This window comes from Scyliorhinus torazame, chromosome 5 (genome assembly GCF_047496885.1).
Source record: "Scyliorhinus torazame isolate Kashiwa2021f chromosome 5, sScyTor2.1, whole genome shotgun sequence".
NCBI classification, from domain to species: Eukaryota; Metazoa; Chordata; class Chondrichthyes; order Carcharhiniformes; family Scyliorhinidae; genus Scyliorhinus; species Scyliorhinus torazame.
The window spans coordinates 171,112,009-171,125,529 of record NC_092711.1 but is presented as its reverse complement, the minus strand read 5'-3'; the positions used below and the strand labels follow the sequence as shown (position 1 = coordinate 171,125,529).

Below are 13,521 nucleotides of genomic sequence, written 5' to 3'. Positions count from 1 at the left end.
AATGTGAAACATTAAAGAATGCGAAACAGTAACTGACACCCTATTCAAAATAAAACTAAACTCGCTGTTTGTCTTTACCAAGGAGGTAGATGCTACCCAGGCTATAGACAGACTAGCAAACTTTGTTCCTAGATGGGTTCAAAATTGATAAGGTGGAAGTGTTAAAGTGAGAATATAAATTACAGGGCAGCTGGCAATAATTACCCAGTCTTTGCTGAAGGGGCCAGAGGACTGGAGAATTACAAATCTTATGCATTTGTTCAAAAAGGATAGCCCCAGCAATTACAGATCAGTTAGTTTAACATCATTGGTGGGCAAGCTTCGAGAATCAATTATTCCAGATTGAATTAAAAACCACATGGAAAAATATGGACTGATTTGCAAGAACCAGTATGGATTTCTAAAGGGGAAATCGTGTTTAACTGACTTGCTGGATTTTTTAAGGAGGTAACAGAAAGGGTTGATGAGGGTAATGCCGTTGATGTAGTGTACATTGACTTTCAGTGAGCATTCAATGCAATGCAACACAACAGATTTGTGGGAAGAATTATAGCTCATGGAATAAAAGAGACAGTGGTAAGGTGGACACAAAAAGTGGCAGAATAATAGGAAGCAGAGAATAACAGTCAATGGATATTTTTCAGGCTGGAGGGAGGTTTGTAGTGGTGTCCCCCAGGGGTCAGTATTTGGACCCTTGCTTTTCCTGGTGTATATTAATAATCTAGATCGTGTTTGCAGGGGACAATTTCAAAGTTTGCAGATGACACAAATCTTGGAAGCGGATCTGAATCCATGTTCACCCATTGCTCAGCAATCAATGGCTTTTCCCAGCTCAAGTGATGAGTGTTCCTTGTCCAACTCAACCATGAGAGGAAGCTGTAGGAGAGTCAAGCAGAGACTGACAGTTTGTCTGTCGGAGCACAGCTGACAGTCATATTAAACCCAGAAGGACATCTGTTTACATCTGCCAATTTCAGGGAAACAACTTTGGTGATGGTCAGACACAGAGCACACTTCTTCCCATCACACACAGCACATAAATTTCCTTTATCACAGGTGGGGGGGAGGGGGGGGGGGGAAGCTGGAGAATGAGGTTGTTTTGGCGATCTATGGTAGGATTATGGCGGAGAACAAGGAGTCCATGAAAAGGATTAAGACCAAGTGGGAGGAAGGGTTTGGGATGGTGTTGGAGGGAGGACTATGGTGTGAGGTGCTGTGGAGGGTTAACGTCTCAACCTCGTGTGCGAGGCTAGGGTTGATTCAATTGAAAGTTGTGCACAGGGTGCACTTAATGAAGGTGAGGATGAGTTGGTTGTTCAAGGAGGTGGGAGGATAGCTGTGAGTGGTGTGGGAGGGGTGCAGCCAATCAAGTCCATATGTCCTGGTCCTGCCCAAAGTTGGAGAAATTTTGGGGGTCAATTTTCAGCACCATGTCTGAGGTTCTGCATGAGCATTTGGAGCCGGGTCCCTTCGTGATCGTGTTTGGGGTGTCAGACCTGCCGGAGCTACAGATGGGTGAGTGGGCAGATGTTTTAGCCTTCGCCTTGTTGATTGCCCGCAGGCAGGATCTGTTGAGGTGGAGGCCAGCTTGCCCCCCTTCCCCCCTGCTCCCCTCCCACTGCACCGGTGCCTCAACGTGGCTGGAGGATCTAATGGAGTTCTTGTTCTTGTATTTAGAGAAGGTGAAATTTGCTCTGAGAGGGGCAGATGAGGGGTTCCACCAGAGATGGGTTTTGTTTGTGTTATATTTTGGGGATCTGGTGGCCGTCAAAGAGTAGGGGGGCAGTTTGTGGTTGGGGAGAGAGGAGTTGGGGTTTGGGTTTGTTTGTTTGTGTGTTGTACAAATGTTAAAATGTTGAAAACTTGAATAAAAATATTTTTTTAAAAAACAAACTTCACATCAAAATCTGACAACATTACTGAATTCATTGAATATCAATGGCTTTTAAATCCAGGAGGAGAAATGTTTGATTGTTCCTTTGCTTCAAAATGTTTTCAACATCAGTGTGACTGGAAAAGCACCGAGACACACACCCGAGTGAGAGTGTTCCAGTTCACTGACTGTGGAAAGATCCTGAAAAAGATCCTGCACCATTCACAGTGGGCAGGGACCGTACACGTATCCTGTGTGAGCCTTCAACTGATTGTCTAACCCGGAGAGACAAGCAGGCAACACCCGTACCATGGAGAAACGATGGAAATGCACAGTGCATTCACACTGGGGAGAGACCGTTTAGCTGCTCTCACTGCACAAAGAAGTTTAGAAGGTCATCCACACTGCGGAGACACCAGCGAGGTTTAGTTGTCCATCTACAGTGGAAATGCATTGACACATTCACACCAGGGTGTGACCATTCTGCTGCTCTGTGTGGGAAAGGTATTCAATGTTCCATTCAACCTGTGGACACACCAGCGAGTTCATACTGACGAGAGGCCGTTTGCCTGCTCTGACTGTGGGAAGAGATTCAATACTTCATCCCACCTAATAATAAAAACCTTTATTAGTGTCACAAGTAGGCTTACATTATCAGTGCAATTAAGTTACTGTGAAAATCCCCGAATCGCCACTCTACGGCACCTGTTCGGGTATAGTGAGGGACAATTCAGAATGTCGAATTCACCTAACAAGCACGTCTTTCGGCACTTAGGAGAGGAAACTGGAGTGCCCGGAAGAAACCCACGCAGACATGGGGAGAACGTGCAGACTCTGCACAGACAGTGACTCAAGCTGGGAATCAAACCCGGGTCACTGGCATGAGCCAGCTGACTGGCTCATGCCAGGACAGGAGCTCCCAGTGTGGTCACTGAATACATTGTGGGAACTGCCCATTTAAAGAGGCTGCCTTGACTCGCTGGTCTCAGAATCCACCCCTTGTCCCTCTGTGTAACGCTGGCTGAGAATAGACATTGGGGCTGCTCAATGTACTGAAAGCCATTTGCTTCTGTTCTCTGTCTAAAATCAAATTGGAAGGAAAGGGAGACAACTCTGAAACTGGGAAAAGAGAATTCCAGGCATTATTGACATCACTGTACTTATTACAGACACACATTTATTCATCTTTGACCACAGAATCTCACTGCACAGGAGGCCATTCGGCCCATCGTGCCTGTGCTGGCTCTTAGAAAGAAGTACTCAATTAGTCCCACTATCCTGCCCTTTCTCCATGAACCCTGAAAACTAGTCCCTTTCTAAAATTTATCCAACTCCCTGTGTTGAATCTGCTTCCATCAGCCTGTCAGGCAGTGCATTCCGGAGCAAGATTCATCATCCTCATTTCCCCTCTGGCTTTTATGTAAATTACCTTAAATCTTGTCCTCTGGTTAACAACCCTTTTGTCAGTGGAAACAGTTTCTCTTTATTTACTCGATGTAAACCGTTCATGATCTTGTCTAAACTCAGATAATAGAAAGATCCTGAACAGTCCGATTATTCTATTCCACAGAACAATTTACATCAATGGTTAAATCCAATAAAATTAACCCAGTGACAACAATGACCAATTGTCTGATTACAACAGGTCTGATTCAAGATGAGGTAATGTTAATTCAAGAGGTAAAAGTGGGATTTGTGAGTGACCTTGGGTTTTGTAAGTTGGACTCTAGTCGTGGAGACACTGGAGTGTTCCTGGGCAGGAATTTAGGAAATCACTGTTGGTTCAGGAACCTGAGGAAGATTCACACTTCTAACAGGACAGGTCACCCAATTGAGGTGGTGAACGTCACTCGTGTACTTCATCAGTATACTGCTTTTAAAAAATAAACATTGACATTTCAGAGTCCTTTCTTGTCTGATTGTTAAGCCTCTTTCGAATTGAAGCATTTTAGAGGGTCAATTTGGAACTGAGTAAATAAGGTACCTTCAACCAAATTAAACCCAATCTAAATATTAATTATATACCCTTTAAAACAGAGATAGGGCCTCCAGGATGTGCAAGAAAGATTAACAAGGATGATATCAGAACTGAGAGTGTTTAAGTTTCAGGAGATATTGAACAAGTTGGGGATATTTTCCCTGGGGAAGAGAAGGTTGAAGACTGACCTGATAGAGACTTTAATGGGTGTGATAGGATTGACATCATCAGGGTGGCATAGTGGTCAGCACTGCTGCCACACGGTGCTGAGGACCCGGGTTCACTCCCTGCCCTGGGTCTGTGTGGAGTTTGCACATTCTCGCCGTGTCTACGTGGGTCTCACCCCCACAACCCAAAAAGGTGTGTAGGTTAGGTAGATTGGCCATGCTAAACTGCCCCTTAATTGGAAAAAAATAATTGGGTACTCTAAATCTATATTAAAAAATGTTTTTTTTAAGTCATCGCTGTGATTACAGAATACAAATTCACAACTGACAATTCTAGTTGTCACAGAAAATCCTTCTTCCTCTCAAACTATAAATGTGTGACCCCCACCTATGCTCTCCTCAGTATTGATTTTAACACTAATTTATCCTTCTGTCCTCCTGCTTTTCCCCAAGTCTCCTCCCGTCAAGATGCTGACTCTCGGGTTCAGTTTCACTCTCACCTATTGTCCTCCCCAGGTGCTAAGAGCGAACGTCACAATCAATTCCTGTGACTACCAACATGTACTTTGTGTCAGGGTGAGGTCACTGTCCCTCCTCCACTTTTCATCCCAGGACCAGGAGCTTGGACAGTGTCGGCCGTAGCTCCCACAATCCCCCGCGCTGGGGAACCCGCTCTATCCGCCGCACGGGCGGGTGATCAGGTACTGCGCATGTCCAAGGGTGAGGGGAAGCTGCGCATGTGTGGAGGAAAGCCCTCCCCCTGACCTTCCTGCTAAGGTGTTGACCAATGGGAAAGTGGGAGGACCGGAAGGACTCTGCTCCTCCAGCCAATCAGAAGGCAGGCGTTGTGTTAATGAAGATTGACCATGACACAGGCTGAAACGTTTTCCTGTCTCCAACATCTGTGAGTAAAACACTTTCTTTTCTCCCCCTTTTCATTTCTTTTCACGTTCTGACCTTCAATTGGTCACTTGCAGCAGCTGAACGGAAAGGAAGTGAGTCCAGGGAGGATGTAGACTCTGGAAAGCTTGGCCCAGGTCTCTCTCTCTCTTAAAGACATTGACATCTTTTCCTCCCTCAGCTTGACACATTTATTTGTTTGGCTAAAAGGGTGGTCTCTTTCCTCATGTTCACAATTAAAAGGGTTGTTCCCAGAGTTCTCCCTGTGTCTACGCAGGTTTCCTGCAGGTGCTCCGGCTTCCTCCCACAAGTCCTGAAAGACGTACTGTCTGATAATTTGGACATTCTGAATGTTCCATCTGTGTACCCGAACAGCACGGTAGCCTTGTGGATAGCACAATTGCTTCACAGCTCCAGGGTCCCAGGTTCGATTCCAGCTTGGGTCACTGTCTGTGCGGAGTCTGCACATCCTCCCCGTGTGTGTGTGGGTTTCCTCCGGGTGCTCCGGTTTCCTCCCACAGTCCAAAGATGTGCAGGTTAGGTGGATTGGCCCTGATAAATTGCCCTTAGTGTCCAAAATTGCCCTTAGTGTTGGTTGGGGTTACTGGGTTATGGGGATAGGGTGGCGGTGTTGGCCTTGGGTAGGGTGCTCTTTCCAAGAGCCGGTGCAGACTCGATGGGCCGAATAGCCTCCTTCTGCACTGTAAATTCTATGATCTATGAGCACGGTAGCATAGTGGTTGGCACAATTGCTGCACAGCTCCAGGGTCCCAGGTTCGATTCCCGGCTTGGGTCACTGTCTGTGCGGAGTCTGCATGTTCTCCCCGTGTGTGCATGGGTTTCCTCCGGGTGCTCCGGATAACAGGCGCCGGAATGTGGCGACTCGGCTTTTCACAATAATTTCATTGCAGTGTTAATGTAAGCCTACTTGTGAAAATAAAGATTATTATTATTAGAGTTGGCTAAAATTTAAATGGACAGTAAATAAATGTCGGACAGAGATATGTCTAGTGTTTTTACATGGTACAGATTAGATATATTATCAAAACTAATTACTGTGGAGGCTGGAATCTTAAACAAAAACAGAAAATACTGGACAATCTCAGAAGGTCTGACAGCATCTGTGGAGAGAAAAGGGAACTAATGTTTCGAGTCTGCATAACTCTTTGTGACAGAGAGAACTGGGAATGGGGTCAGATTTGTACTGTAGTGGGGGAGGGGTGGAATGGAGCGGTGAGGCTGGATAGGGGCCAGCAATAGGTGGAGATATAGACAAAGATGTCGAGAACAGAAGATAAAAGGAATGCAAATGGTGGTAATTCAGGCTAAGAAGGGTGCTGATAGTGGAGATGCCAGTGTTGGACTGAGGTGAGCACAGTAAGAAGTCTTACAACATCAGGTTAAAGTCCATCATGTTTGTTTCAAACACAAACACTAGCTTTCGGAGCACTGCTCCTTCCTCAGGTGAGTGCTGATAGTGATACATAAAAAGGTTATAATGTGCAAATGGCAGAATAAAGGTGAGCAGTCTGTAACGAGCAACCTGAAATAATTCGAATGGGGGGAGGGGAGGAAAATAATGGGGAGGGAAAAAACGATCAATGGAAGAAATGAAAATAAAAATGGGGTAAAGGTGGTGGAGAGTCTGAGGTTGTTGAACTCAATGTTGAACTCAATGGTGTATCAAGCTTAATCGGAAGATGAGGTGCTGTTCCTCCAGTTTGCGCTGGGCTTCACCTGAACATTGCAGCAAGCCAAGGATGGACATGTTGTCTGAGAGTAGGACGGTGAGTTGAAATGGCAAACGACAGGAAGGTCTGGATGGACCGGAGGTGTTCTGCAAAGTCTGGAAAAATATATTCATTTTGCTTCCGGTTTGCACCCCTCTATCACCTCCACATGGTCTATCTCCAACACTTTCCTTTCCTTCCTTGACCTTTCTATTTTAATTTCTGAGATAGACAGTCCACTAATATCCATTACAAGCCTACCGGCTCCCACGACTATGCCGACTACAGCACTTCACACCCCACATCCTGCAAGGACTCCATCCCATTCTCTCAGTTCCTTCACCTCCATCGCATCTGTTCCGATGATGCCACTTTCCAAAACGGTGCTGCTGACATGTCTTCATTCTTCCTTAACCGTGGCTTCCCACCCACTGTGGTCGACGGGGCTCTCAACCTTGTCCGACCCATCTCCCACACCTCTGCCCTCCCACTCACTCCTCTTCCAGAACCCGGATAGAATCTCCACTGTCCTCACTTTTCACCCCACCAGCCTCCGCATTGAAGAAATTATCCTCCGCCAGTTCTGCCAAATCCAGCATGATTCCACCACCAAACACATTTTCCCCTCACTTCCCCGGTCAGCATTTGGAATTCTCTACCCCAGAGGACTGGAACCTCCGTCATCAAGTATTTTCAAATCCGAGATTGCTAACGTTTCAAGGGAGTGAAGGTATCGAGGGATATGGGGGATAGTGTTGGAAAATTATGCTGAGGTAGATCGGCCAATGCTCTCATTGAATGGTTGAGCAGGTTCAAATGGCTGACTGCAGCTCCGATTTGTTATGGTCCCTGTGTCCAGGACAGGAAGCAGTGAGCATGGATCTGTCAATCAGCCTGAATCAGCACCTTCAGGAGAATTGGGAGGGTGAATATTAGGTACAGCAGAGTGAGAATGGAGGGAGAATGTGTGGGATGGAGATTTACAGATCTTGCGGAATGCAAGAGAAAAGAATGTCCCAGAGAAACTAGAATTGTCTGTTCTGAATTTCTATCTTGTACTGACAGTGATGTCTTTTGTAAATTGTTTTAACAGGAGATTCAAAGAGGCCAAATTACAGACAAAAATCTAATACATGTCGTCTGGATCTGACAGTCCCTCAATTCCTTGGGACCTGAATATCATTGGCCTTCGAATCTAAAGGAGAAATGTTTGCCTCATCTGTCAACTTGAAAAGATTTTAAACATCATTGTGACTGGAAAAGCACCGAGACACACACACCCGAGTGAAAGTATTCCAGAGCACTGACTGTGGAAAGAGCTTTAACCAGTTACACAGCCTGAAAAAACATTGCACTAGTCACAGCGGGAAGAGACCCTACACGTGTTCTGTGTGTGGACGAAGCCTCAACTGATTGTCCGAACTGGACAGACACGAGGAGACCTAAAACATGGAGAAACCATGGAAATGTGAGGACTGTGGGAAGGGATTCACAGCACCGTCTGTGCTGGAAGTTCATCGACGCAGTCACACTGGTGAGAGGCCGTTCACCTGCTCTCAGTGTGGAAAAGGATTCACTCTATTATCTGACCTGCAGCGACACCAGAGAGTTCACACTGGGGAGAAGCCTTTCATCTGCTCTCAATGTGGGAAGAGATTCACTCGGTTATCCAGCCTGCAGACACACCAGCGAGTTCACACTGGGAAGAGGCCGTTCACCTGCTCTCAGTGTGGGAAGGGATTCACTCAATTATCTGACCTGCAGAAACATCAACGAGTTCACACGGGGGGGAGGCCGTTCACCTGCTCTCAGTGTGGGAAGGGCTTCACTCAGTTATCCCACCTGCGGATCCACCAGCGAGTTCACACTGGGGAGAGGCCGTTTACGTGCTCTCAGTGTAAGAAGGGATTCACTCAGATATCCCACCTGCGGAGACACCAGCGAGTTCACACTGGGAAGAGGCCGTTCACCTGCTCTCAGTGTGGGAAGGCATTCACTCAATTATCTGACCTGCAGAGACATCAGCGAGTTCACACTGGGGAGAGGCCATTCACCTGCTCTCAGTGTGGGAAGGGATGCACTCAGTTATCCCACCTGCGGAGCCACCAGCGAGTTCACACTGGGGAGAGGCCATTCACCTGCCCTCAGTGTGGGAAGGGATTCTCTCGGTTATCCACCCTGCGGAGCCACCAGCCAGTTCACACTGGGGAGAGGCCGTTCACCTGCTCTCAGTGTGGGAAGGGATTCTCTCGGTTATCCACCCTGCAGAGCCACCAGCGAGTTCACACTGGGGAGAGGCCGTTCACCTGCTCTCAGTGTGGGAAGAGATTTGCTTGGTTATCCAGCCTGCGGAGACACCAAAGCGTTCACACTGGGGAGGTGCCGTTCACCTGCTCTGAGTAGGTGAGATATTCAGTGATCCATCCCAACTATGGAGACACCGCCGAGTTCTCACTGGGGAGAGGCCGTTCACCTGCTCTGAGTAGGTGAGATATTCAGTGATCCATCCCAACTATGGAATCACTGCCAAGTTCTCACTGGGGAGAGGCCGTTCATCTGCTCTCAGTGTAGGAGAGATTTTGTGTTTCATCGCACATGCTCACACACCAAGTTCACAATTGATTAGAGGGGTTGGATTCTGCTGTTCTGCTCTCAATTGCATCCAGGACTGCATTTTGTTAATTCTGTCAGTTGATCAATAGGGATGGGCGGACGGTTTCTTCCTGCTGGACTGGTTGGACTCACAAATTTGCCTCCAGTGGGCTGATGATCATTGAGCCATGTTGTGAATTCCTGGCTTCAATTTTCACGAGTATCACAGAGCGAAAGGGTGTTTGGTGGTGTAGCCATCTGGGATGGACACGTACAAAGAAACATGGACATTTGCAAAGCCTCAAGGGAAATATGGCCAATGTAAGATTCAGGCAGGCTCAGAGCCTAAATGTATATTTGTAAGCAGAACCAGACAGGATCGAAACCCCCAGCCGATTTGCATGCTAATGACCCATTTCCCTCAGACAAAGGACTGGTACTCGGGTATCCGATACAATTCCAGACACATCGGCGCCACTCCCTTTACTCAGGAAGCATAAACAGCAAGGTCAATGACCGCTCAGGACACGCCCAGCCATCAAGGCACCCGCCCCTTTATTGCCTCAGATCGAAAGCAGTGATCGAGGACTGCAGAAATTATTGGGTCCAAACCTAAAGACCGCCCAAAAGAGGAGTACTACTCAGTGGAGAACTACCTGGCCTCTCCCCAGTGTGAACTCGCTGGTGGCTCCGCAGGTCGGATAACTGCAGTGGTGCTGCAGATGGAGTCAGACTCCCATCTGCAGCACCACCAGGTTCAAGTTCAATGCTCGCTACCAGACGGATGAGCCTAGCTGAACCACAGTTACTTCTCCAGACCCAGCAGATCCAGATTTGAACAAAGGCCACTGTTCCTCTGACCTAAGCCGGGTGCCTGAAGTTAAGTACAGGTTGTCATAGTGATAGGTGTAATTTAGCTCATAGTGTTTATGTTGCATGTGTAAGTTAATCCTGTGTATAAATAAAGTATTATTGATCTTGAACTAACAAACTGGTTGTTTGGGGTCTTTGATCGATATCCGGTTGAACCTTGTGGCGGTATCATTTGATACCTGGCGACTCTGAAAGCATATCCTATTCATATCTAGATTAAGAAGGGCAACCTTACTAGCTGCCATATTTATAGCAAGTAAATATAGCAACAGTGGTTGGAAGATATTTAGTTCCCATTTCTGTTTGGAACCTCTGAAAGCATGCCACGTTGCCATGAAGATGGGCTATGGTGGTTACATGGTTCCTTTGTTTAACATATCGACGTGTTTTTCACAAAGAAAACTCGAGGTTTGAAAGGCAAGTTGTCTGTGGTAGATTGGGACATTACAACAATAGACAGGCAATCACTAATTTTTAAGGTATTATTACATGTTGACATCAAATGTAGACTCCTTTAAGGAACAAAAAGCCACAGGAAAAGTGATGCAACTGTGGCTAACGAAAAAATGTAGGAATTCCATTAGATCAAAGGAAGAGGCTCATAAAGTGGCCAAAATAGCCGTACGCCTGTGGATTGGTGATTGATTTAGAATTCAGCAAAGGAGGACCAAGAAACTGATAAAGAGAAAATAGAATATGGGACCAAACTGCCGAGAAACATAAAAACCGACTGGAAAAGCTCCTATAAGAATGTGAAAAGAAAAAGATTAGCCAAGACCAATGTGAGTCCGTTCCAGACAGAGACAGGAGTGTTTATAATGGGGAATAAGGAAATGTCAGAGAAACTAAACAATCTGTATCTGTCTTCACGGGGGAAGATACAGAAATCGTCCCAAAAGCACGAGAGTACTAAGGGGACTAGTGAGCACGAGGAACTGGGTGAGGTCAGTTAATCCTTGTTCCACTTACCAGCCTTCCCGAACAGGCGCCGGAATGTGGCGACTAGAGGCTTTTCACAGTAACTTCATTTGAAGCCTACCTGTGACAGTAAGCGATTTTCATTTTCATTTCACTTGTCTTCTTCAATATTCTCTTGGCTGCCTGGGAGTGGCAGTGGTCACTTGATCGGCTAGGGCAGGGCAGGAGTAACTGTGTTTATTGGGTTGGGCGGTCTGATGGGTGGTTGAGTGAGTTTCCCTTCCCTGAGTTGTCCCCTTTGGAGGCCCCTGGTCTGCTCCTCCTCTGGTCCTCCTCCACAGCCTGGTATGGCAACTGCTCGGGGCAAGACCATTAGAAACTACAGAGAGTTGTGAACACAGCCCAGTCCATCACGCGAACCCGCCTCCCATCCATTGACTCTGTCTACACCTCCCGCTGCCTTGGGAAAACAGGCAGCATAATCAAAGACCTCTCCCACCCGGGTTATTCTCTCTTCCAACCTCTTCTATCGGGCAGTGAGATACAAAAGTCTGAGAACACGCACTAACAGATAAGAAAACAGCTTCTTCCCTGCTGTTACCAGACTCCTGAATAACTCTTATGCTCTGACCTGACCTCTTCACACACCTTCTCCACTGAGTAGTACTGCGCTCCGTATGCTTCACCCGATGCCTGTGTCTATGTATTTACATTGTGTATTTATCTATGTCCTATGTTTTGTTTTTCATGTATGGAACGATTTGTATGGACTGTACGCAGAACAATACTTGTCCCTGTCCCTCGGTGCACGTAACAATAAAACAAATCAATCAAATCATCAATCAATCCTCTCGGGATAGGTTCCACTGGAGAGGTAGTAACCTGTGGGTTGGAGGGTTTGAGTGAGAGTTCTGAGTGTTGTGGATCATTGATGTTTGAGCCCTCATTGGGTCTGAGGGGGAGGCTGAGGGGGGAGATAGGCACCCTGCTCCAAGTGGGATTATATTGTCACTTCCTGAATGCCCCCCTTGTTGAAGCAGGGTCTCCCGTGGGGAGGCAGTGTTTTGACGCCAATGAGGCTACGCAGCTCTGCCCCGAGTATCCGTTTTGTGATGGTGCACGGTGCAACGTTCTTTCATTGGGCTGACGTTGAATCTTGATATTGTCATGTGAATAAAGAACATTAGGCTTTGTTTCATAAACATAGTAAGAAGTCTTACAACACCAGGTTAAAGTCCAACAGGTTTGTTTCAAACACTAGCTTTTGGAGCACTGTTCCTTCCTCAGGTGAATGGAAGGAGCAGCACTCCAAAAGCTAGTGTTTGTGTTGAAACAAACCTGTTGGACTTTAACCTGGTGTTGTAAGACTTCTTATTGTGCTCACTCCAGTCCAACGCCGGCATCTTCACATCATTTCATAAACATAGTTATTTATTACTAACACTACACTAACGAATTACTAAAATGTCTCAGATTAATACAGTTAGAAATAATGGTCTAATACTAACTTACACTAAGATACTACAGAGCTCCTCACCAACTCCTTACCAACACCTTCTCCTGGAACACATGGTGTGTCCGGGTCACATGTCTGCATACTCACAGCACCTGATGGTCGGATGCTGGAACTACAACAATTAACATATATCATTATTTACGTACAGATGACAATCTACTTATTATCACATATGGTGCAGATTCTTATCTGCCATCCTTTGGCCAATCCTGGTGTTCCTCTCTTTTGGAGTTACTTTTCCTTGAGGAAGTAGCGTACTGATGGAGGCCCCTATTTGGTTTATTGTATCTTTGGATTTCCTTTGCCGTGAGTGGGGATGGAGGATCGCACCCCTCCCGAGATGCCGAGTTGTTGGGTGTCTTGACGAATTTTCCTCTCCTTGTGGGTTCAATCTCCTTGATGGAGGACGGTGAATCTTCTTGTGTGCACTGCCCTCGGATGTGGTGAGAGAGGAGTGAGGTTGGGTGTCCTGGCACAGTGTGACTATCCTTGCTTTCCTGACTCCTGTGTACGAGGGTGTACAGGGCCGTGCCAGGTCTTGTACTGTGGCGACTTTCCTGTTGCCCCCTTTTGCTTGGGAGGTTCCTTCTTGGCCGGGGTGTCCTGAGAGGCTGAGTGAGGTTTTGAATGAGCAGCTTTTTCCCTTTTTGTCTTGTGGTGAGGGGCGTATGTCAGGGGACTGTGTGCTCAGGGCTGTATCCTGGTCCCTGTTATCCTGAGATCCTCTGCTTTTGGTAGTACTTTTTAAAATCCTGTTATTGTTAATCTCTTGGAAGCTGCATCGGTTAGAATTTGAACCAATTGTGTGAATATTTGCTGGTCTTCTCTGTGTAATTGTGTTGAGTGATGATTGTTCTGTGCTGTTCCGGTGTTGGGGTTTTATTGCGTCCTTTTAGGATGAGTGTCCTTGTTGATTTTTTCCTGAAATTTAAGTATGTTATTTTGGGGTTGAAGTATCGTTGACCGTTTCCTGT

The 13,521-nt window shown here is 46.5% G+C and overlaps 1 protein-coding gene across 1 annotated transcript; it reads left to right on the top strand.

Annotated features, from left to right (window-relative positions):
- Nucleotides 1-4,841: 4,841 nt before the first annotated feature.
- Nucleotides 4,842-11,873, top strand: LOC140420650 (uncharacterized). The gene is made up of 2 exons (XM_072504644.1): nt 4,842-4,922; nt 7,742-11,873. Exon 2 carries the CDS (start codon nt 8,098-8,100, stop codon nt 9,049-9,051), a length of 954 nt encoding a protein of 317 aa, XP_072360745.1. The 5' UTR covers nt 4,842-4,922; nt 7,742-8,097; the 3' UTR covers nt 9,052-11,873.
- Nucleotides 11,874-13,521: the final 1,648 nt, after the last annotated feature.